General features: G+C 35.6%; 3 protein-coding genes across 10 annotated transcripts in view; 2 read left to right on the top strand and 1 right to left on the bottom strand.

Annotated features, from left to right (window-relative positions):
* Positions 1-13,145, top strand: part of LOC128018827 (cAMP-specific 3',5'-cyclic phosphodiesterase 4D) — a 107,077-nt gene extending 93,932 nt beyond the window's left edge. For 7 of the 8 annotated variants that reach the window (XM_052604627.1, XM_052604619.1, XM_052604626.1 and 4 more), the window contains 9 exons: positions 5,461-5,554; positions 5,971-6,146; positions 7,670-7,768; positions 7,882-8,046; positions 8,162-8,261; positions 9,062-9,216; positions 9,406-9,528; positions 9,680-9,862; positions 10,233-13,145. In XM_052604627.1, the coding sequence (XP_052460587.1) occupies positions 5,461-5,554; positions 5,971-6,146; positions 7,670-7,768; positions 7,882-8,046; positions 8,162-8,261; positions 9,062-9,216; positions 9,406-9,528; positions 9,680-9,862; positions 10,233-10,715 (1,578 nt within the window). In that variant the 3' untranslated portion in view covers positions 10,716-13,145. Of the gene's footprint in view, positions 1-3,328; positions 4,601-5,460; positions 5,555-5,970; positions 6,147-7,669; positions 7,769-7,881; positions 8,047-8,161; positions 8,262-9,061; positions 9,217-9,405; positions 9,529-9,679; positions 9,863-10,232 lie in introns of those variants that run through there. The other variant, XM_052604625.1, reaches the window with a different exon arrangement.
* Positions 13,146-13,753: 608 nt separating this feature from the next.
* Positions 13,754-20,671, bottom strand: LOC128018825 (ras-related protein Rab-3C-like). Its single transcript, XM_052604618.1, has 5 exons — positions 20,477-20,671; positions 19,090-19,311; positions 18,466-18,584; positions 15,255-15,379; positions 13,754-14,467 (listed from the first exon to the last, which is right to left on the bottom strand). Exons 1-5 carry the CDS (start codon positions 20,492-20,494, stop codon positions 14,277-14,279), a joined length of 675 nt encoding a protein of 224 aa, XP_052460578.1. The 5' UTR covers positions 20,495-20,671; the 3' UTR covers positions 13,754-14,276.
* Positions 20,672-21,762: 1,091 nt separating this feature from the next.
* On the top strand, positions 21,763-23,980 carry LOC128019155 (ATP synthase subunit C lysine N-methyltransferase-like). The gene is made up of 5 exons (XM_052605211.1): positions 21,763-21,843; positions 22,053-22,157; positions 23,062-23,202; positions 23,524-23,574; positions 23,897-23,980. Exons 1-5 carry the CDS (start codon positions 21,763-21,765, stop codon positions 23,978-23,980), a joined length of 462 nt encoding a protein of 153 aa, XP_052461171.1.
* The last annotated feature ends 379 nt before the right edge of the window (positions 23,981-24,359 follow it).

Genomic DNA, 24,359 nt, shown 5'->3' with positions numbered 1-24,359 from the left:
GGTCCACACAAGCATGAGTTGATTGACTGTATAAAAAGGCAGTCAACTCATATAATAAACAACTAAAATGTTTAGTTGTTTTGAAAAATAAGCTGATGCTTTGGTGTCTTTTAAGCAGTGCACAGTTTGCAATAACAGCAGCAGAATCATCATTCAGGCTGCACTGAGCATGCTCACAGTCTCCAGCAAGGCCCTAGTACACATCCAGCATGCTAATCAGCCTGTAGTGTGAATCCCGTCTAGTCCACTTGGCCAAAACACCTCTTAATAAACGAAGATTTGAGATGCTTCTAATATTTCTTAGACAACCAGTCTAAAGGTCCAAAAGAGGTGACCAGACATAAGTAACAGAAAGCGTCAAATCTTCACATTTTCATATGTCTCACTGGACAGACCCCCCCCCCCCCCCCCCCACACACACACACTTCTACCTCAATACCCAGTATCCATGGAAACGCACAAGGCCTGTCAGTTTGCTTTGTTGCTTTAGCCCAGTAGCAATAGTGGCATATCCCGTATACAACTGCCTCACAGTCGCCAAGCAAATGTTATATCTGTTATAAATATGACTGTTTTTGTGTTGTTTCAGAACAGAAATAGCTAATCTTTTCTGAAAAACAATTTTTTTTAGTTGTGTGGAGATGTCCATCTGCCATTGTTTTTGAGATTTATTAGCGGTCAGTGTTCATATTAGCCTGGGTGAATACTTGAATACATCTTCCATTTCAATTACAGAAAAACATCAAATCTATTCCACCATAAGTATTCAATTTAGATCTGTTATAACTCAAATGTATTATTAGCTATAGGGATTACTCTGTAAAAGAGAGTTTCAAGCAGAACTGTCAGCAATAATGACTATTATTATATTTTACATACATTAATAATGAAAAGTTATAATTAAATTACAATTAAAATTAAATATTATCTTATAATTATGTATATAAGTGTATATATAAGTAGTATTAATTATATTTATTTTATATATTTATACACACACACACACACACACACACACACACACACACACACATATATATATATATATATACATAAATATTTGAAGCGGCAAACATGAAATAATTATCTAAAATCTGAATATGTAATTAATTGTAATATAAAAATGTAAATCATTAATATATAGAAGTAAATAGTTTTAAGTCTGAATATGTGAATGTAAATTATGAATGTGTACTTAGAATTCTGAATATATGAACACAAGAAAGTTGCAATATATAGATATGTCTGAATACATAAATAAAAGTCTGAATAAATAGAATAGAATAAAATAGAAATAGAAGTCTGACTATATAATGGTTAGAGGGTCGGACCTGTAACCTGAAGGTTTCAGTTTCGAGTCTCAGGTCTGGCAGGAACATATACTGTAGGCAGATGTTCTTCTTACTGCCTTTTTTATGACAACAGTATGCCTATGTATCCTGTACATGTATCAATGCAGATACTGTACTATATTAATTATTATAATTATTGCTGACCATGACATGCTGCTGCAGTAATCTCAATAAAATCTAATTGTAAACCGATGATATTGTTGACAGATTCCCTATCCCTCTCAGCCATGTTGAACTGTGTAGAAAATATTAATAATACTGTCACTTTGAGGACTTTTCGGTAGCATTGCCATTTTTTAAAAAAAATTTTTAATAAATGGGATAATAATCCTTTTGGTTTAGATTAGCAATATGCACTTACAATAATTAATAGAGTGTAATATCTGCTTTGATACCTGTTTACAGGATCTATAGGCATAATGTTTTCATTTTTTTTATGTCTCTTGACATGCTTGGAAATAAGATAGAATCATATTGGGATGTAGACAATATATTTAAGAAGGATTTCTAAACATATTTTAATTTTCAGAAAAAATTTCAATTACATATTCACAATTTACATTTATATATCCAGACATATAATTATATATTCAGATTTACATCTATATATTAATAATTTACACACAAATTCAGATTTTGTAAATATTTATTCTGATTTACTTACATATATTCAGACTTATAACTATATATACTCTGATTTACATCTACTTAGATATGTATCTATATACCGGTATTCATACTTACAACTGTATATTCTGAATTATATTTAATATATTCAGATTATTATATCAAGTTTTATATTAACTATATACTGCTATAACCAGGTAAGAACAAAGTCAAACAAATGCTTCAAAAATATCTACAATACTGAAGTAAAATAAACATTTTATTTCAACATTTATTTATTTTTTATTTTATTATTAATTTGTACATTTTATTTACTTATTTTATTAGTTTACAGAATATACTATTTGGTCTGCTTTTTAGTCATATTTATTTTTGTATTGTATAGTATTGTTAATTTTTTTTGCTCATTTGATTTGCATCTGAGAAATACAGATATTGGAGAAATCTGAAAAGTCAACAACTTGATGCATCATTATAATGCATCAAAGACAGCTCAGTGGCTTTGTTGTTGTTGTTTAGTCTGCTGAAATAGAATATGTGCCGTTTAAATTAGAATAAGAATTATTTTGACCTCAGCGCTGTTATTTTGAGCTCAAAGTTTATAATAAAGTAATGAATGTTGCTTTTGATCTGCGAGGCATATTATTAGACTAGAGGGATGGATTCAGGAACAAATCATTATTCAGGCCACTGTCCCAGAAAACACATTTTCAAGGAATCACAGCTACAAATTGTGTGATATATTTCCATTTTTAGCTCCAAGACATGTTTTAACACCTTCTAGATGTTCCAACAATAGAAGCACAGTCACTTCTGTCCGCACAGACCCGCAACAGCCTATTACCGTCGGCTCATCTGCTCCACTAAAGCTGCAAATTACTCGCCATCCCACTAGAGGTACACAGGGACCAGAAGTGTGAAATAATCCCCGACCATGTTCTGTCAGCTCCACTGCCTCAGCTCTTTATTTGCTGCCATGCAGTACGTACTTTTGCCACCAGTTCAGTGTTAAGACACTGGTTTTGCTACAATACCTCAGCGACATTTTTCTAAAACTGTACGGGGCCTACAGGTACTTTTTTTAGTCACTTGCTCTCAGGGCACTGTGTGGTTTTGGATAGTAGGCCATTGGAAGTATAATATTTTGCTAAATACTTCAGTCCCAGCCATATTTATGTGAGATTGCATATAGATTGTTTTTTATTAAATTCTATTATATTATAGTGCAGTAAAAATCTAAATGTGAGTTTTTAGTTGTTGTTTTTTCTTTCTTTTTCTTTTGCATATTTTACTCATAAATATGTGATATGCATTTATATACTTAATGGAGCAAACTAAATATATTTTATTTATTTATTTCCTGTAACAGCAGGCAGGGAAGGAGATCTAAGCACAGGAAAACTTTAATAAACAAACAGGGAAATGCTAGGAAACTGGCAAATACATACAACGACAAGCACTATATATGCACAAGAGAACATAGACCAGCTTAACGCAATAACAAGGGGGCGTGGTTAATGAACTGTCACAACAATTAATGAGAGTAACTATGGCAGCTAACAAGGGCAAGGCACACAGGGACTAGACATGACAACTTTTTTTTTTTTTTTTTTTTTTACCAGTTCCAATCAGTAAAAGAATAAAATGGCACATTTCCCAGCATATGTTTTGCTTTATTCAAGCACTCATTAACAATTTACCAGGACAGATCTAGCACGGCATCATTTTGTTCTTGTTCATCTGACATATGTTCTCCATTGACTCCCCTCTGTGGATTTATGTGAATGAACTTCACTGAATATTTTATGAGTCTGGTTGACACAATGTCCACTTCCAAACATCACGTCATGTCATGAAGATTACCTCACCCCTCCACACAAACGTGTGCATCTGTGTGCACACAAATATGTCAATTATGACGTGAACACGCATGGATCCAAACCACACATAATGACTGTGTGCCCTTTTGGGGAGCTATCTGCGGTTTTAAAGAGCTCTCGTACAAAGAAACACATCCTCCATCTGAGCTACAGACATCCAGAGGGTGAAGTGGGAGGGGTCCTGAGGAGGGATGCACTCCCAGAAGATTTACATGCGAGCTCAGCTCGGCCAATCAGCTGCAGCGATGAGCTCATTCTAATCTGGAGGAGCTACCTGATTGGCAGAGCTGCAGTCAGAGACTCTCACCTGAATGATTGGGTGAAAAACAGCCTTATTTGGAAGCTGTTACATGGGCATATTTTCCTTCCAAGGCGCAGGCATTTTTCATTTGGTTTGAGTGCGCAGCTCACGGATAGATGCTATCAGACAATGCATTGGCTTCTTCATGCCCTCCTCTGTTTTAGGTGGACTCTTGCCAGGTTTCTTAACAATGGAGTCAGCCATCACAAGGAATGCCCTGGAATTTCTGGACTTTTCAGATGGCGTTTAGATTTAAAATCACAATGTTAGTAAGGGTGGACTAAAAAAATAAGATCAAGCTTTGAGATCGTCTCTTAGAGCAGTTTGTGTTCGTCTTCCCTATCAGCCAGTGCTTTCTAATCTCATCTGCTATCTGGATTTACTCATTCAAAATGCCTGAGGCAAATTATTTGCTGTCAGTTTCTTGGGGATACATTAAGGTAAGCCAATCAATAATGAAATATTGCATTCTTATATTGAAATGCGGTTGGATGGGATGCTATTGTTTATTACTGGTGTTAAGCATGCGGTTACACAAATAATGCAGGTTGCGTAAAAACATGATAATCGATGGATATTAAGACAGATATGACATTTTTTAGTATTTTTATATTATATATTTAAAATGGATATTTCAACATGATTACAGTACATAAAAGACCTATGCCTTTTTTTCTTTTTGTCTAGGATCTATCACTGTCTAAACCCAAACTCCTTTATAAAGCATCATCATATCATGTGCTGTCGCTCGGCTGTTTTAGTTGTTTGTTTGCACACATTAGTGAGTTTATTTTCGAGCATGCTGCAGTTTTCATCTCCATTTTGTGCCTGTTAGAAATGGGGGAAAAAGATACTTTACATTGTGGCGTCTATCTGGTGTGACCCAGTAGGTCGTTTTGACCTGACATTCTTAACAGTCTGAGAGGATTCATATGTTTTGGGTTGTTTGGAGGACTCAGCCTTGAAACCATGGTGAATCTGCTGATAGCCACACAGCTGACAAGGCAAAACCCATTAAATGATAAAAAAAAGGGTAAAATGTTGTCTACAGCAGTGAATAAAATTGGGGGTGTTTTCAACAATAGCACGAACATATTACATAAAACCACACAATAAATTTTTACTTTTTTTTTATTTTTATATATATATAAAATTTGTTTGTATTTATTTATTTATTTTCCCCCAGGTTTTTCCATATAGATGGTCCTTAATAGTGGATACCTAAAACAAGTTAGATTTTTCCCCTACACAATAATAATATTAATAATAATAATAATTTTCATTGTTTATCTCTCAACAGTTCAAGAGGATGTTGAACAGAGAATTGACTCACCTCTCAGAGATGAGCCGATCTGGTAACCAGGTGTCTGAGTTCATCTCCAGTACATTCTTAGGTGAGTGTCCCTCAAAAACGTTAATAAATATTTAATATGGATGTTTACATAAATTCAGTGTAGAATAACACCATAATCTTAGGTGGCAACATGCGTTGCATTTTTAAATGAACAAAGTATTAAAGAGAAAGGGCATTTTGACTGGAGGAGAGCAGCTATGTGAAATTTGGGAGGGTAAATCAGAGAACTAGGACAACTGAAGTGCTGATTATGAGCAAAAAGCAGGTCAACAGCAGCTCTGTAGCCTGACGAATGTGTAGCTAAATAATCAGCCACAAGTGAGACCATTAAATGACCATAGCCCACCCTTCTTTTACAAAACTGCAAATCAGTGGCTGTAATGGGGATCATGAAGTGTTTTCACCCATGAGCGCATGGTTTCCTGAACCTTCTCTAAGCATTTTCTGTTTGTGTAGATAAACAACACGAGGTGGAGATGCCAACGCCCCAGTCCCAGAAAGACAAGGAGAAGAAGAAAAGGCCGATGTCCCAGATTAGTGGTGTCAAAAAGCTAACGCACAGTTCCAGCCTTACCAACTCTAACATCCCTCGGTTTGGGGTTAAAACTGAAACAGAAGATGAGCTGGCCAAGGTAATCTTAATGAATATATATATATACATCAAGCCTGCATTTATTTGATCAAAAATACAGAATTTTTTTTAATTTTGCGATATATTATTACAATTTAAAATAATTGTTTTTAAATTTATTATACTTTAAATTATCATTTATTTCTGTGATGCAAAGCTGAATTTTTAGGATCATAATGAATCATCATATTAGAATGATTTCTAAAGGATCATGTGATAATCAAAGTTGGAAACAGTTCTGCTGCTTAATATTTTTTCAGAACGTGATACTTTTTAGGATACTTTGATGAATAAAAAGTAAAAAAAAAAAAAAAGAAGCTATGTTTTTAAAATATAAATATTTAGTAATAACGATATACACTACTGGTCAGTAATTTGGGGTCAGTAATTTTTTTTTCTTTCTTCTTTTTAAATAAAATCAATACTTTTATTCAGCAACGATGTGTTAAATTGATAAAAAGTGATAGTAAAGAAAACATATTATTAGAATATATATTATTAGAATTTTTATTTTTATTTTGAATAAATACAGTTCTTTTTAACCTTTAATTCATCAAATATTTTAGACAGCAGAACTGTTTCCAACACTCATAATAAATCAGAATATTAGAATGATTTCTAAATGATCATGTGATAGACTGGATGTTACATGTGACACTGAAGGTTGGAGTAATGATGTTGAAAATTCAGCTTTGCATCACAGGAATAAATTATTTTTTTAAAGTTTATTCAAATAGAAAACTATTATTTTAAGTTGTAATAATATTTCACAATATTACTGTTTTGTTCTGTATTTTTGATCAAATAAATGCAGGCTTGATGAGCAGAAGAAACTTCTTTCAAAAACATTAAAAATAGTAATGTTTCCAAACTTTTGGTCTGTACTGTATATATATATATATATATATATATATATATATATATATATATATATATATATAATGAATAATTAATTGTATAAAATAATAAATAATTAAATATTTTTTTACATACACTGCCGTTCAAATGTTCAGTGTCAATAATTTTTTTGTGGTTTGAATTAACGATTTTTAGCAAGTAGTTTAAATAGATAAAAATTGACTTTGAAAACCATTTGTAATGTTTCTATTTTAAATAAATGCAGTTTTATTGAATTATCTATTCATAAGAGAATCCAGAAAAAAAGTCTCACTATTTGCACAAAAATATAAACCTGTTGATGATAATAAAAGTGTTTTATTATTATGCTTTCTGAAGGATCATGTGGCATTGAAGACTGGCATAACGGCTGCTGAAAATACAGCTTTGCCATCAATGGAATAACTTCAGTTTTTGAATATTAAATTAGACAAAAAAAAAAGTATTAATATTACTGTTTTACTGTATTTTTGTTATAATAAATGTAGCCTTGATGAGCAAAAGAGGCTTAAAAAAATCTTGCTGACCTCTAACATTTAAACGGTGGTCTATAAAATGAAATGACTGTAAATACAGAGAGAAAACTTAAATATGAGAATCTAACTATATGTGTTTGTGTCATTTCAGGAGCTTGAAGATGCAAATAAATGGGGCCTTAATGTCTTCAAAGTGTCCGAATTTTCTGGGAACAGGCCTTTAACGGTTATGATGCACACAATATTCCAGGTACTGGAATTTTTAAAGCTTTTGTTCCCTCAAGCTCAAATTTGCTTTAATGTCTCTTTATAAGTTGCTTGTGCTAATAAGGACAGCCCATACGGGTTGTGTTTCTGCTGTAGGAGAGGGACTTGTTAAAGACGTTTAAAATTCCTCTCGACACGTTTATCACCTATCTGATGACTTTAGAGGACCATTACCATGCTGACGTTGCCTATCACAACAACATCCACGCTGCTGATGTCACACAGTCCACTCACGTCCTGTTATCAACCCCTGCCCTTGAGGTATGATAGTGCTGTCCCAGTATGCCATGCTGTTTCTTCTTCTGATTGTTGGGTATTAAAAAAGTGGATTAGGTTATGAAATTTTAGAAAACTTGTCTGTGTCTGTGTCTTTCAGGCTGTGTTTACAGACCTTGAAATTCTCGCTGCCATATTTGCCAGTGCCATACATGATGTTGACCATCCTGGCGTCTCCAACCAGTTTCTCATTAACACTAGTAAGTCTCTCGCTCTAGCAGAAGAACAGTCTTTCGTTTGCTGCTATAGCATTTTATTATACTTGCTGAAATTTTACTCACCCTTGGGCCTTCCGAAAAGATTTTCGGTACACATCTTGGATGGCCTGAGGTTGAGTACATTTATTGGGTGACATATTCCTTCTGTTATGCTTTTAAATGAATAGTTGGCATACAAGGTCCGGGTGGACTAGAAGAAGCCTACATATTATAGTAAATAAAAAAACAACAACCTTGTTTCCGTTGTATTCGTAAAGGAACATCACGTTGCTTCCTACAAATAACATGTGTGCAGTGTTTTTCACAGCTGTCAGAAACACTTTTAGCTTAATCACGGTTGTTCGAAGTAGCAGACCCGCACAAAGAGGAATCAATACTTGTTTAAGCTGTTATCACGTGCAGCAAGCGGTCATTCGGGCGATTTTCACATGCTATGGATGCATGTGCTTGGTGGGCTACATGTGTCGGTGAATCACAAAGCTCACGTGTCCCACCCACACAGCTGGTAAAATCCCCTCGGTGACGAATGGAGGGACCAGTGGGGCTTGTCTCACATTTTGATGAATATTTACACAGCCCCAAAAGGTCAAGCTCCAAAAAAGCACCATGAAAGTATCATGAAAGTGCGCTCATCTGAAGCAAAACTGTAGCTTTGTGTGAAACTGAAATTGTCAATTTAGGTTGCTGTTCACTGAAAGTCAACCGTGAATTACAAATACAAGAGCTGTCGAGTTAGTACGGTATAGAATGAATTGTGCTTCCTCTTTCCTCTCTCCTCTCAGACTCTGAGCTGGCCCTCATGTATAATGATTCGTCTGTGTTGGAGAATCATCATCTGGCTGTAGGTTTTAAACTGCTGCAGGAAGAGAACTGTGACATCTTCCAGAACCTGACCAAGAAACAGAGACAGTCACTCCGCAAGATGGTCATTGACATTGTGAGTCACAATGTTATGTGTGTCACTGGTCTGTAAGTTAGCTATTAGCACTGTATTTAATTGCACTGATTTCTGTATTATGGAACTAAACTTTTATTTCACGGATATGAAAAGAGATGTAAAAGGACAGTAAATTTCCCTTTTTCTCTCCAGCTAATACTGATGGTCGTCCATCTTTTTTTTTTGCAGGTTCTGGCCACTGACATGTCTAAGCACATGAATTTGTTGGCAGATCTGAAAACCATGGTGGAGACCAAAAAGGTGACCAGTTCTGGGGTATTACTGCTAGACAACTACTCTGACAGGATACAGGTCCGTCTTTATATTTATACTCACATTACATTTTAGATATTGTCATTTTATTTTTAACTTTTATACCTAGTCGATTAACCTGTGGTAAAATTTCCTCACCGTCACAACCCTCATGTAAATATAAATGGGACTGATTTTGGCTGTATCTCAGGTCTTGCAGAACATGGTGCACTGTGCAGACCTCAGTAACCCCACCAAGCCGCTGCAGTTGTACAGGCAGTGGACGGACCGCATCATGGAGGAGTTCTTCAGCCAGGGGGACAGAGAGCGGGAGCGCGGCATGGAGATCAGCCCCATGTGTGACAAGCACAACGCTTCAGTCGAGAAGTCCCAGGTAAGCCAGCTTAGGGTAGATAAAGATCAATGAAATAATGAAACATAAACATCTATATTATCTTTCTAACCTTTTTTTTAACGTTTTTAATGCATTATTTATTTTTATTTTTAACACCTTTCAGGGTGTGCTGTTACATCCAAAGTATCATGTGATGACCTTTTACCCTTACCTAAAACCTCTTTGCACTTGTTACTTTTATTTATTGTAATTTATTTATGACAGCATAAATCCCACGGCTCACAGTGGTATTACATAAAATATGTTGTTGGAAAAAAAAACTAATTATTACTGATTAATAATATAATATAATAAAATAATAATATTTCAAAAACATTTGAAAATAATTTTATCTCTTTTTTTTCCCAAGGTGGGCTTCATCGATTACATTGTTCACCCTCTGTGGGAGACGTGGGCAGACCTGGTGCACCCAGACGCACAGGACATCTTGGACACACTGGAGGACAACAGGGAGTGGTACCAGAGCACCATCCCCCAGAGCCCCTCTCCAGCGCTGGACACCAACAGCGAGGGCCGACGCACCGCCGGCCAGGAGAAGTTCCAGTTTGAACTGACTCTGGAGGAGGACGGAGAATCAGACACGGAGAAGGACAGCGGCAGCCCTCCTGAGGATGAGGAAGAAGAGGAAGAGGAGGAAAACAGCTGCAGTGACACTAAAACCCTTTGCACACAGGACTCCGAATGTACAGAGATCCCCCTGGACGAGCAGGTGGGGGACACACAGGAGGACGAGGAGGAAGAGGACGAACAGGAGGAGGAAAGGGAAATTTCAGAACCCTGTGTTTTAGAGGAGGAGGAGGAGGAGGAGGAAGAGCACACTGCCAACACATAACACAGTATGACACAGCACCTGAACTTTTTTATATTAGAGATGAGACACACTTATTTATGGTAAAGATATTCGTTTTTTTCATCGTCTATTTTACATACGTCGTTCAAAAGTGCTTTTTAAATGTCCGCCTTTAACCGTTTTTTATTTTTCATTTTTTGAGTTACAACCACTTTTACACTCAGGAATATCTTTTCCATTTAAACCTGTCATTCATACAAACAAACGTAACAAATGAAAGGTTAAAAAGCTTGACCGATTGTGAGGTACTTTTATTATTATTATAATATTCTTTTTTCACTGAATCAGTATTTCAGAAACACTGAACTTAGAAAGCAGCTGTTTTTTCACCACCGAGACACTATTTTTTCCTGTTTATCTGAAGGAAAGCGGCAATTCGAAGCATTTTTGCAGACAAACACTGGAAGTGAATACTTCATGCTTTGGACTTCAAGTCTTCCTGATGCCTTGAATGTGTTATTAATGATGGATTTAGCTCTCTGTTGTGTTTGTGTATCATTATTTGAAGCATATGGACATGGTACCAAAGTGAAAAGAACTCACCATTTACACAGACAATACACTTTTTCATTTAAATTACCATATTTGGTGTAAATATGGTAGTTTGTGCATCTTTTTATTATTTTTTGCATCCAATCCAGATCTGAAAATGGTTCATTAAAAAAATATTTTGTTTTAAACAATTCGTTTTTCAGCTTATCAATAATTCCTAATTGTGGCCCTATTTCAATGTTTCAAAATGTTATTCCCCCAAGAACAAGAACTTATAATTCTGTTATAAAATAAGAGCTTGAATAAGCCTTAAATGTTTTGTTGCCTACCAGTAATGTACAAGAACATGCAAGCAATGGATTCAAATGAATCCTAATAATAATGCTATTTATTATCATGTTAATGATGAATCCTGAAATCAACTGACATAAATGAAGAAGCTCAATTTACCGGTTTGTGTTTTCACATGATCACGGGATATTTCACAAGTGTGAATCTAGTTGCACTGTATTTTTTTTTTATTTTTTATTGTTGTATTTTTTTTTTCATTGTATTTATTTTGGACATTTTTGCCAAACATTACCAGTCGCAATGATTTTAATTGCTGCTTTATTCATCTCTGTCAAGCGTTCTACTGTACAAACATCCTCTTCATTTGATTTTGATGCTAGCATTATTTATTAATGCTCTTTGATGTGCTTTGATGTAGCATATTAAAGTGTTTTAATCAACTTGTAGCATAAGCAGTTCAGGCTTATGAGTCAATTTTCCTTAAAATATTTTAATTATACATATGCAGTAGATATACTTAATCAGAGGTACAAAATTCTATATAATATTGAAGCCTTTTGAAAAGACCCCTTTTTCATTGCTTTCTTTATTCCATGTAAAACTCATTCTGTTGCCAAGTTTGCTTTTTTATCAGTAGGTTTTTGTATTGTCTACATTGTTTCTCATTTCTCTCTGTTTACATACATGTATTTATTGTGCTGTATAGTACATATTGTTGATCTTATCATGTGGTTGTAAATGATTATATCATCCCTTTTGGTGATGGTGTTGTATTATGGAACTCTTACTGAGAGAATGTTTGTTATTCTTAGTATGTAATGATCCCATTGAAATGTGTCTCTAGAGAGATTGCGTAGAGAAAGGGAAAGCCAAATTATAGTCATTACTGTGTTTATTTTTTTATTCTTTCTTTCTTTTTAAAAGAAAGTGGTTCCGTGGCCTGAGGGTTGTGCCTTACAGATAGCTCTTTAGATTTTATCCTCTTGCTGCACTAAAGAAACTACTGGCTGAAAATCGACCTAGATGTGTTTGTCGTGTTCCTCCTGTTTATGTGGCATAAATGCTCCCAGACAAGAGTTGTCAGACCTCATTGGACAGGGTAAAAACAGGCCAGTGTGATGGGTTTGGGTTTGCAACCTGCTGTAAGAACCTCCATCATATTTCCGTCTATGCTGTTCATTTGAGACATTTGAGTTTCATGCAATATGAGAGACAACATTTCTGTTTGGGGATTACAAGGCATTTTGATTCACAGATCCAGAGAGGGGTCCTTCAAAAAAGAGCCCAAACGCTCAATTTGGCACTCATTTTGACACATATACTGTAGATTCTGATTGACCCTAAATGGATGAAATCAGTGCGTCCTTCTGGTCTCTTTTTAAATTAAGAGAAAAATACACAGAATTTGAACAAATTATATTTAGGGATAATTATTATAATTTTTTTTGTTATGTGACTTGAATGACAAAACTTGGAGGTTTCACAAGACCTGTAGTTGTTTATTGGAATCCTTGTTTATCGCAGTCTATCGGATAGAACTGTAGAAATACAAATTTACATACGAAAACTGGTAAAATTCAATAAAAATGTTTTTATATGCACCAAAATAAAAGCATGGGTTGACTATGATGTTGTCTTTGGTTTCCTCTGAAAATAACCTGCAGAGTCTCTATAAACAAATCTATGATTGGTTTAGGTTTATTTTATATTTTAATCTTAAATTTAATTATTTTCCAGTTATATTTGGCCTGATCTGATTGTGTGTGTGTGTGTGTGTGTGTGTGTGTTCAGACCAGTGTTATTTTGTTATCATTGAGATTTTGATGTATATGGTTTTTATATTCTGTTTTCATTTTGATTTAAAAAAAAAGTTTTAATAGTTTTTGTCATTTTGACGAGTTAACTTTATGTATACCTTAAAATTTATTTTTATTTTAGTTATTTTAGTACATCAAGATAAACTAAATGAAAATGAAATCTTGGCAGATATCTGAAATATAGGTTATATATATATATATATATATATATATATATATATATATATATATATATATATAATCTATTTCAGTTAATGTTTATTTCAAGTAAATTTTTTATTGTTTTAGTTTTTATTTTACTATAATTTTTTTTTTTTTATCATTTGAATTTTTTTAAATAATTATTTGATTTGATTTTGAATTAAAGAATGAAGATACCGATTCTGTACGGGACCATATGAAAGACTGGATCTACACAAGTTAACCATTTCAAGGCCACATTTATTTTTTCTCATAACTTTTAGCTTTCGCAGTCACACGGTCACACACAAACAGATCCAACTGACTCGTCAGCAAAATGCCAGTTCAACATCCTCTCAATACGTTACACATAGGATAGACAAGTATGTAGAATTTATAAATTTGCAGAAGTCTTTAATTCCCCTGAGAGACATGGGAATGCTTGCAGAACATCTAAAGTTCAACTCGTTTCTGCTTGTGCTAAAATGACTAATATGAGAGATATTGTGGTATAGAGGATGCAGATACACTATCAACCCCTGAAAAAAAGTCCTGTATCCTGGTATAATGGCATAAAGGAAGGAAAAGGTTTGACACTTGTGTTTGGCACAATCTTGCTAGTTTGCTATGTCATTAACACCAAAAAAACTAGGAGTTGAAGCCAGGCCAAAGATTTGAGGTTCAGTAACTTATTCTGTGTCAGAATACAGAAGCTTGGCGACAGCACTTGAGCCACAGCAGCGAACGGCCTGGACGGTGAACTCTAGCAGCTACAGTCAGACTGCTGCGGGGGCGTCGCGTTGTCCATCAGTCTGGTAGTAGGCGTTCCTGTGGTAACGGCAGGGTCGGCCTCAAGAGTGTCGGACATCTTGTCGCAAATGATGTCCACCAAGCATTCAAAAGTCTGCTTGACGTTGATGTTGTCCTTTGCGCTTGTCTCAAAAAACTCTAATCCTTTTCGGAAAGAAAGATTTTTGGTAAGCAAAGGAAATACACATTGACTTGTTTGAAGAGTTTGGGGTAGGTAAGATTTTTTAAATGTTTTTAAGTCTCTTATGCTCATCAAGGCTTCCATTATGTGATCAAAAATACAGTAAAACAGTTATATTCTGAAATACATTGTTAAATGATCCTTCAGAAAACATTCTGATATGCTGATCTGAAGCTCGAGACATCATTATTGATTATTATCGATGTTGAGAACAGTGGTGTTTTTTTTATTTAATTGTGGAACCCATTATTTTATTTTTTTACAGGACATGATTTCCAGGATTCTGTGATAAATAGAAAGGTCAAAAGAACATAATTTGTTTGAAATATAAATCTTTTGTAGTCAATTTTCTTTCACTTTTGATGCATTTACTGTGTCCTTGCTGAATAGAAATATTAGTTTCTTAGAAATTATTTAAAAAAAGAAATATTTCTAACCCCAAATGACGGTGTACAATATAGGATCGTTATATATCTTATATCTCTCAGAGATACATATACTCTCTGTCCTAACAAGTAATTATTTGCTCAGAATTAGCCAAAATTAAAAATAATATATTCATACTGCTTTGTATATATTGACCAAAATTAGTTGAAAAATATTACCATATCATATATCAGTTAACATTCAATATTGTGCATCCCTAATACAGTGTGTGTGTGTGTGTGTGTGTGTGTGTGTGTATGTATATATATATATATATATATATATATATATATATATATATATATATATATATATATATCTTACCCAGCTGTTCTGCTAGAATTCTCCCACTTTCTACAGACACTATCCTCTCCTCCTCCATGTCGCTTTTGTTTCCAGCGAGGATCACCTGGGCATTGTCCCAAGAGTATGTCTTAATCTGGGTGGCCCTGACACAAGACGAGACAAAAGTGAGCAGACATCCTCCAACACAAGATGTGCCAGACTCATACCAAAACCTTTGAGAGTTTTATTGTATGAATATGTCATCATTCTCTACAGCAGCATGTTCTGGGGGTTTCTAATCCAGAGATGTTACGGCTCTTTATTAGTACAGTGTATTTTGGGGTATTTGTATTAAATTGAAACAATTTCCTTCAAAAACACACATATTTTATTTCGCAGGTCATCATGAATTTTTTTCTCTTGTAAATTTTTTTTTTTTATCTTACTAAACTAACATGATAAATCAAGCTCCTGTGTAATTTAGAGGAACAGTAAATGTTTTTCACACAGCGCTATTATATGACTTCAGATGACTTGAAATACAGTGCACCATTTCCTTTCTGGAAAATCACTGGAATGATTGGAACTCTTGTCGTTCCACACTCCTATGACTTTCTTTTTTCTTTGGAACACAAAAGAAGATACTTTAAGAAAGTTTTTTGTCCATACATAGGACGCCAATGTTAACCAAAACTTTGGTTACCAATGTTCTTCAAAATAGCTTCCTTTAAGTTCTTATACTGTACGAGTTAGGAATGACATGAGGCTGAGTTAAACTGAGGCTGAGTTAATTTTTGCATTAATTATCCCTTTAAGTCTGTATCTGCTAGTTTAAGGAATTTTTTTTTTTTTTTTTTAACAATTAAAACTGAATTAATAGATTTAAATGCTGTTTATTTTCATGTTTTGGCTTAGGCACTAAGGGCCCTATCTTGCACCCAGCGCAATTGACTTTGTACACCGACGCATGTGTCATTCCTATTTTGCAACCGCGCAAAGCGCGCTTTTCCCTCCACAGAAGCACGTCGCTAAACTAGTGAATGAACTTGCGCTCCCTGGGCGGATCAGCGCAAAAAAAGAGGCGTGTTCCGGCGCAAACAATCCCTGGTGCTATTTTGTTGTTCCATTAAACAATTGCGCCACTGACCAGAAAAAACCTAGGGCCCTATTTTAACGATCTGAAACGCAAGTGTCAAAGCGCGAAGCGCAAGTAAGTTTGTGGGTGGGTCTCGGCGCTGTTGCTATTTTCCCGGCGGGATAAATGGCTCTTGCGCCCGGCGCAAATCTAAAATGGGTTGGTCTGAAGCAGCTTCATTATTCATAGGTGTGGTTTGGGCGTAACGTGAAATAAACCAATCAGAGCGTCATCCAACATTCCCTTTAAAAGCAGGTGCGCAAGTTCCATTATGGATTGCTATTATTATGGCGTAGGCTATTTACCAGGCGCACGCAAGGAGCGGTTCACAGCCGAGGAGACTGATGTTCTTGTAAGAGCAGTGAAAGACAGAGAAGTTGTGTTGTATCGGGATGGGAGAAACCCACCCAAAATAGCGTCGGTTAAACAGGCGTGGGAGGAAATAGCTACAATTGTTTCATCGATTTTTTTTTCCTGGTTCCTGACGGACAAACCAATTTGTCAGATGTCCTTATATACATATATGACCTCAAACATGTCTGATCCTTAATTACTACAATTAGCCTGAATGATTTGTAAGCTAGATTTATGCCTATTTTTTCACATCGTGGTGGCACACCACAATGATTTCCGTCATCTCATGTGTTAATATATTTTTTTAGTGTAACAATTTATGATTTGCAAAAATAACTGTTGCATCTGTGTAGATTACATGAGCAAAGTGTATGCGCGTTGTGCACGCTATACATTATGGTCAAGCATGCGCCCTTAAAATAGCATAATGAACAACGCGCAACGCGCCACTGACTTTAGACTAGGTTTTTTCTGGTCAGTGGCGCAATTGTTTAATGGAACAGCAAAATAGCACCAGGGATTGTTTGCGCCGGAACACGCCTCCTTTTTTGCGCTGAACCGCCCAGGGAGCGCAAGTTCATTCACTAGTTTAGCGACGTGCTTCTGTGGAGGGAAAAGCGCGCTTTGCGCGGGTGCAAAATAGGAATGACACATGCGTAGGTGTACAAAGTCAATTGCGCTGGGTGCAAGATAGGGCCCCTAGTCTAAAGTCAGTGGCGCGTTGCGCGCTGTTCATTATGCTATTTTAAGGGCGCATGCTTGACCTTAATGTATATAGCGTGCACAACGCGCATACACTTTGCTCATATAATCTACACAGATTTTTATTAAGATTCATAAATTGTTACACTAAAAAAATATTAACACATGAGATGACGGAAATCATTGTGGTGTGCCACGAAGATGTGAAAAAATAGGCATAAATCTTGCTTACAAATTATTCAGGCTAATTGTAGTAATTAAGGATCAGACCTGTTTGCCCAATAGTGGCAAGACATATATGTATATAAGGACATCTGACAAATTGGTTTGTCCGTCAAGAACCAGGAAAAAAAATCGATGAAACAGTTGTGGCTATTTCCTCCCACGCCTGTTTAACCGACGCAATTTTGGGTGGGTTTCTCCAATCCCCATACAACACAATTTCTCTGTCTTTCATTGCTTTTACAAGAACATAAGTCTCCTCGGCTGTGAACCGCTCCTGGCGTGCGCCTGGTAAATACGCCATAATAATAGCAATCCATAATGGAACTTGCGCACCTGCTTTTAAAGGGAATGTTGGATGACGCTCTGATTGGTTTATTTCACGTTACGCCCAAACCACACCTATGAATAATGAAGCTACTTCAGACCCACCCATTTTAGATTTGCGCCGGGCGCAAGAGCCATTTATCCCGCCGGGAAAATAGCAACAGCGCCGAGACCCACCCACAAACTTACTTGCGCTTCGCGCTTTGACACTTGCGTTTCAGATCGTTTAAATAGGGCCCAATAAATCAAGTAAAGTTTTAACACAAATCCATGGTTAAGTAATATTTCTGTACTTTCATGTTTCTGATATGATTCCTAACTTTCATTTATAGATTTTGACTCCAGGATGGACAGGTATGAATGTCTCAAGCCATCAAGCAGACGGAAACTGCAGCCAGGATCACCTCTGCAAACCCACACACTGGTGATTCTGAACGCTCACGAATACTTCTGTCCAAAGCAGAAGCTCTGGCTGTCATAATGCATATTGTAAGTTTTAAATCCACTTACCAGTCCTGTACAGCAGCAAAAGACTCCTCGTTAGTAATGTCATACATCAGGATGAAGCCCATGGCCCCTCTGTAGTAGGCAGTGGTGATAGTCCTGTACCTTTCCTGTCCGGCTGTGTCCTAATAAATAAGCATTATTTCATGCAATAAAGTAGTCTAAAAAAAGTGCAAACCTTTATGCATTATGAAGTCAGATATACAAGAGGTGATCCTGAGTTAAAGAAATACTTCACCAAAAAATGAAAATTTGCAATACAACATCCATACAACAAATGTGTGAAATGAATGTGCGCTTGAGTCTGAGAACTGATTGAGATGGGGGTTTGTCACCTCTAAAAGTAGCAGTGCTTTCACTGAAAGACTAAAATAGAAAAGCGTGCCACAATCTGATGAACAGATCATTTTAGCTGTGCTGACTTGAAGGCCTAGATAAGGTGACAATGGCTTATGTTCTCTTTCCATAAGCCACTGTTAATCATCAGCCCATGTGATGTTTACACTGCACCCATATGTGATTATCCAGCCCTTCAATGCTTTACCAACCATGAAACATTGATGCTGAGTTAAAGAAGGCTTAAAGTCTGTGTGGTTTTTCCATTTCGATTTAAAACGAGAGAGAATTTACCCAGATCTGAAGCTTGATCCTTTTGTCGTTCTTATAGACAGTTTTGACCTTAAAGTCGATGCCCACCGTACTGACAAATGCAGATGTGAAAGTATCATCAGCATAGCGGAAGAGGAAAGATGTTTTGCCAACACTGCTGTTCCCAATGATCAACAACTTGAACATGTAATCAAAGTTTTGATCAGAGTTCTCCTTCTGTTTGTTGTCTTGCGTAGCAGCCATCTGTGAGAACACAGAGACAATGCAATGAAAAGATCAAAGGTTTACAGTCTAACAATATTCCATAAACTCTTAATATGGTAGAAATATAATTATAGGATGCCATATACAGTTACTTGATATTATAAATAAGGAGGGAGAGAGAGAGGTCTTCTGGATTTCATTAAGGACTCAGATCTCTTTGTTTTATAAGTAGGCTTTGTATGTCTCTACAAAAGTCAGCACCAGGAGCTGTCCACAACTCTATTGGAGCTTATAGTGAGAGTCATACAGCATTTTTGAATCTAACCCATTTAGTCCCATTTTTAACATTTGTAACCAAAATGTAACTTGTAAGTTTGAATATTAATGCATTTTTCACAAGTTCTGAACTATAAATGAATGTGTATATATTGTCTCGATTAATTTTTTACGTAGACAGAGACAGATGTGATCACTGTCACGGTTTTTAATAACAAAACTGATTTCGAAGTATTCTAATATTAAAGAAAACAAAGTAAATAATGTAAAAGATTTAAATACGCAAGCATTTTCTATTATACTTTATTGTTTACAACTTTCTATTGAGTCTTGCTGAGCAAATGCACATTTGTGAGTCTGTAGTTAAAACTGTGACATGAAAAAAAAACAACAACACGTTTTAGAATCTTTATGTGCTGAAAATATTGTCTTGGTAGGCAGCTCACTAGGTTTTGAGACCGAGCCTGTGTGTTGTTCAAGGCTGAGCGTTGTTAAAGGGGTCAGTCTCTTTTCAGTCAAGCCCTGAATATTAAACATTAATAGTCTTCAGTCACCTAGTGCTTATAATAGACAAAAACTATTTTTGAAGTGGACCATAGATGAACAGACATTGAGCTTTAAATGAGAGCATAATCAAAAGGTTTATGTACACAATATTTCTACATTTAAATAACCAAGAATGTTTGAATTAGCAGCTCCTATAAATAACTGAGCTTTTACTGCTTTTGTCGTCACTAATGTTGCGTTTCATCAATGTAATAAACCTTTCATAGCCGGTCATTATTATGCACGCTGTCAAATGACAAATCTATTTAAACGACACTTATGTTTTTTACAGTATGACTAAATTAGCCGTTTATTTTTATTTTTGCGGGGATCCGTTACGACCAAACAACATAGTAGCTATGTAACGCGGTTTCTCACTTACCTTTCCGTATAAATCCATTGTTTTTGACAATAAATAAAAAACAATACAATAAACGGAGCTTGATTCTAATTTAGTGCTAATAAATTATAGTTTTTTTTCCCGTTGTGGAGAGGTGGAGTCGGCTGTAAGGAAGGATAAATGTTGGATGCAGTGATGCTCGCAATGGACGTCAGCAGACACTCGCACTCTCCACCCATTCATCCCACATCCGCCCAGAGCGTGCGTGCGCTCGCTCTCTCTCTCTCTCTCTCTCTCTCACACACACACACACAAATCAAAGACAACATACAGAAAAGTATGATCAAATTTGTATTCAAAATATAATAAACAGATTTATGATTTATTATGCTTTAATATATGAAACAAAAGTAGACTACAATAATAAATAATTCAATAAATATTACAAACAATAGAAAAGAATAATCAAATGTGAATGAACAAAAACGATTGAAATAAAGAGGGGGAAGGTAAACAAAACAATAATGATACAGTAGGTAACTTTCGAAGAACATGATATTGTGAAATTCAAAAATATTAGTTTTCATTGTAATAACATTATCTCGGATTTCCGTTATTGTAATTCAATGTATTGTTGCTTTAGTATTATGAATGCAATCATTCGAGCAACAATATGGGCTAATTTTATCCCTCATGAGCTTTTTTCTTATCTCGGCATTACTTTCTGATTAATTTAGAAAAAAAAAAAAAGAAATGTAAAGTTTATGTTTAAACCAAGACCTGCAGTACGAATCCTACTATAAGCGTACAACACACTTTTTAATATTCAAGAGCTAAGCAAAAACAAAATAGGAAGTTATAGAAAAATCCCTCGCCATAGGATGTTTTATTAGGATAAATTAAATATTAATGAGCTAGGTCATCCATCCCACTCTCGCGTGCGCCTCTGCTGTTGTAGAAATAGAAAACTCTGGCATAGGCTACGCGTTCAGATGGTATAACATTTACATACTCTGCCCATGACTGTGCTATATAATAATCTCTTCTAGTAAAAAAAAAAAAAAAACTTTTTAAACGTTGATTCCATTGAAAACACTGGATTCGTATCGCCCTCTAGTGGTAGAAGAACTCCACTGAACCTGCTTGCATGCGGAGGGGAGAAAAAAGTCTTATATGTCTTATGACGTGCATGTCAGCATTGATCAGATTTATTTTTCATATTGAGTCATATACATTACACTTGTACAATGGAGGATTCAGTGATAAGCATAAAAGTTGTAAGCGCACCCATCATACTCAGGGAAAGCCAGTTTTCACAGCTGCATCTGATGCTTTTGCTCGTGGGAGTTTATGGCCTCTGGTTATTATTTGCACTTCCTGGTTTTCAGAAAGTACCCATATGCCTCAAGGTTCCATGAGCTGGAAGTCATATACAATAGTTTGCCAGCTATTTATAGCTTTGCTCATCTATTCGTTCAATACCCTGTTATCCTTTTATATGGCAACACTCTGCATTTTACCATGTGCCTGGATACAGTGGTTGTTTGGATTTATAGTCTTACAGAGAGAAAATGGAAATCAATTAATCACTGATGTAAGTGAAATTAATATTGTCCAGATGCCTTATTTGCCCTCCAGTAAAACACAGACCCAGAATGTAATGAAACTCATGCATGGGAGAGCAGGGTGTCTGGCAGATCTGGGATCTGGTGATGGGCGACTGGTGAGTCTTTAACATTGACAGTAAACAATAATTTACTGAATATGTGACGTATTTTCAAATATTGCTGTTATTACTAATAATTCTGCATAATAACCCATGCACATATTTGTCTTCTAAAACATGGACATGGACATTAAACAAAAATTATAATAATGTAATGTATATAGTATTTAACATTTTTAATCATGTCTATCTCCACGTGCTATAGATATTCAGATGAAGTTTTGTGTTTTAAGCACTTTCTGTTTCAGATGCCTCTGATGGCTTTCTGCAGAATACTACTTTCTCATCACATTACATCGCAAGATGCTTAGCAACTGAGTGGGAGAGAATGTATGGGAAACATAACAAATGTAAAACAAAAGAAAAGAAAACACATTTGATAACAGTTTATTTATAATTTTGCATGACTTTGCTGTTAGATGTAGCTCATTTCTAAGCTCTTGGGGCTTGGCTTTCTAAAATGAAATGACTAATATGTGGGTTATTTAAACAGTCATTTCTCACTAAAATGGCCACTGGGCAGCCTACCTCGGGCTGCCTCTTTTGTGTCCAAGAATAGATCTGATTAACTCTCAAGTCAAATTTGAATAAAAAAAAATAGTTTTCTCCTGTTACATGTATAATAAATTGCAAGAATCATTGAAAGTCGTGACATTTTGCCAAGTATAGTAACCCATACTCAGAATTGGTGCTCTGCATTTAACCCATCCAGATGCACACACACAGCAGTGACAAGTGAACAGTGTATTGGTCTTGCAGTTAAAAATATTCTTCTTCTTTTATACATGGTAAGCGAACAATATGAGCCACAGGATGTCTGATTCATGTCCAGTTTTAAATGACATAAATATCACAGACACTGGTTCTCAAAGTGTAGGGTTGGCCTGGGTGTGTTTTGCAGGTAATTGCTGCCACTGTAGAGGGTTTCCAGTGCACTGGCTTTGAAATGAATTCTATCCTAACTGAATATGCCAGAGTAAAGGTAAAGTGGAAGGGAATACCATCCAGCACTGCAAGTTTTATAAACCAAGACTTTTGGAAGGTAAGGTAGAGGTGTTAAAGGAAAATGTGTAATTCCTGTGCCAGCAGAAAATACACACTTCAGTTTGTCTTCCATTGGCCAGTAAACAAATAGCTCCGCCCCCAACTAATTCCACTGGTTAAGTAAATGTTGCCCTGTAGGGATGCTAAAAAAATATTAAACATTAAAGCCATTATGTGCAGGACATAGGGCCTCAGCGAACCTAACTGTAGTAGTTCTACAACAGTGTAGAAAACCACCTTTTTAAAAAGTATATACTGCATACATATTTTATTTCACATGTCCAAGTGTTGATGATTCAGTTTTATCACTTCCTCTCAGACTGATTTGTCCAAATATAACAATGTGACTGTTTTCTTGGCTCCTGGAGTAGTAATTATGCACAGATGTCCTTTCTTCATTTATATTGAGCTGAGCATTAAGATAGCATCTTTAAAAATCAGTGCAATGAATTACATCATTCTAGACATTTATTTTTAATTGTGACGTGATTTTCTCTGATCATTGGAATTTTATGAATTTTAGGTTAGGTTACTCTGTAGAGTTTTAAGTAATTTGAAACAAGATATTGTGTGAGACATGTGGAAGGACATAGGCCTGCTTCTTAATGCAAAACACTAATGCAAAAAATAAATGAATAAAACCACCTGTCTGTGATTGCCTTGGTCAATACAGTGTGCTTTGTGCTCTACAGATTAAGGTGTTGGGTAGGAAACTGGAGATGGAGTTACCAGATGAGGCTCATGTAATTTCCTGTCTGTACTCCCACAGTCTCTGAGGGTAAAGGACTAGACCAGACTTGGGCATATGATATGGATGCTATACGGAAGCGTTCAACACAAGCTACCATGAGATGAGGCGAAAAGCATCTTCCCTTGTGTCAGAAAGCTTTCTGTTTCATGTTTTAGCATGGGCTAAAAGGCACTTTTAGAACACATTCGGTACTAGCACTTTTTTATATATATATATTAAGGAGAGTTTTTTTTTCTCTTATAACCACAGGTAGGTTGGGCTGACAAGTTGTTTGTCTGTGTTGTGAAATTCTAAACAAAATATTAAAATAAAGAGCCAAAATTACCCCACTGCCAGCAAACTGCACAAAAGGATTATGAAGATAAAAAAACACGTTTCTCCATTACATTTAGGTCAGACTTATT

The sequence above is a fragment of the Carassius gibelio genome, chromosome A8, assembly GCF_023724105.1.
Source record: "Carassius gibelio isolate Cgi1373 ecotype wild population from Czech Republic chromosome A8, carGib1.2-hapl.c, whole genome shotgun sequence".
Lineage (NCBI taxonomy): Eukaryota > Metazoa > Chordata > Actinopteri > Cypriniformes > Cyprinidae > Carassius > Carassius gibelio.
This window is presented reverse-complemented; position numbering and strand designations above follow the sequence as displayed.

Bases quoted from the DNA above. Each gene is read 5' to 3' on its own strand.
- LOC128019155 (XM_052605211.1), top strand. From the start codon at position 21,763: ATGCTTTTGCTCGTGGGAGTTTATGGCCTCTGGTTATTATTTGCACTT. The intron at 22,158-23,061 runs GTGAGTCTTTAA...TGTGTTTTGCAG, and splicing joins GATCTGGTGATGGGCGACTG to GTAATTGCTGCCACTGTAGA. The intron at 23,575-23,896 runs GTAATTATGCAC...TGTGCTCTACAG, and splicing joins TTTTCTTGGCTCCTGGAGTA to ATTAAGGTGTTGGGTAGGAA.
- LOC128018825 (XM_052604618.1), bottom strand. The intron at 18,585-19,089 runs GTAAATTCTCTC...CTTATTTATTAG, and splicing joins GGATCAAGCTTCAGATCTGG to GACACAGCCGGACAGGAAAG. The intron at 15,380-18,465 runs GTAAGTGGATTT...GTCTTGTGTCAG, and splicing joins TTTGCTGCTGTACAGGACTG to GGCCACCCAGATTAAGACAT.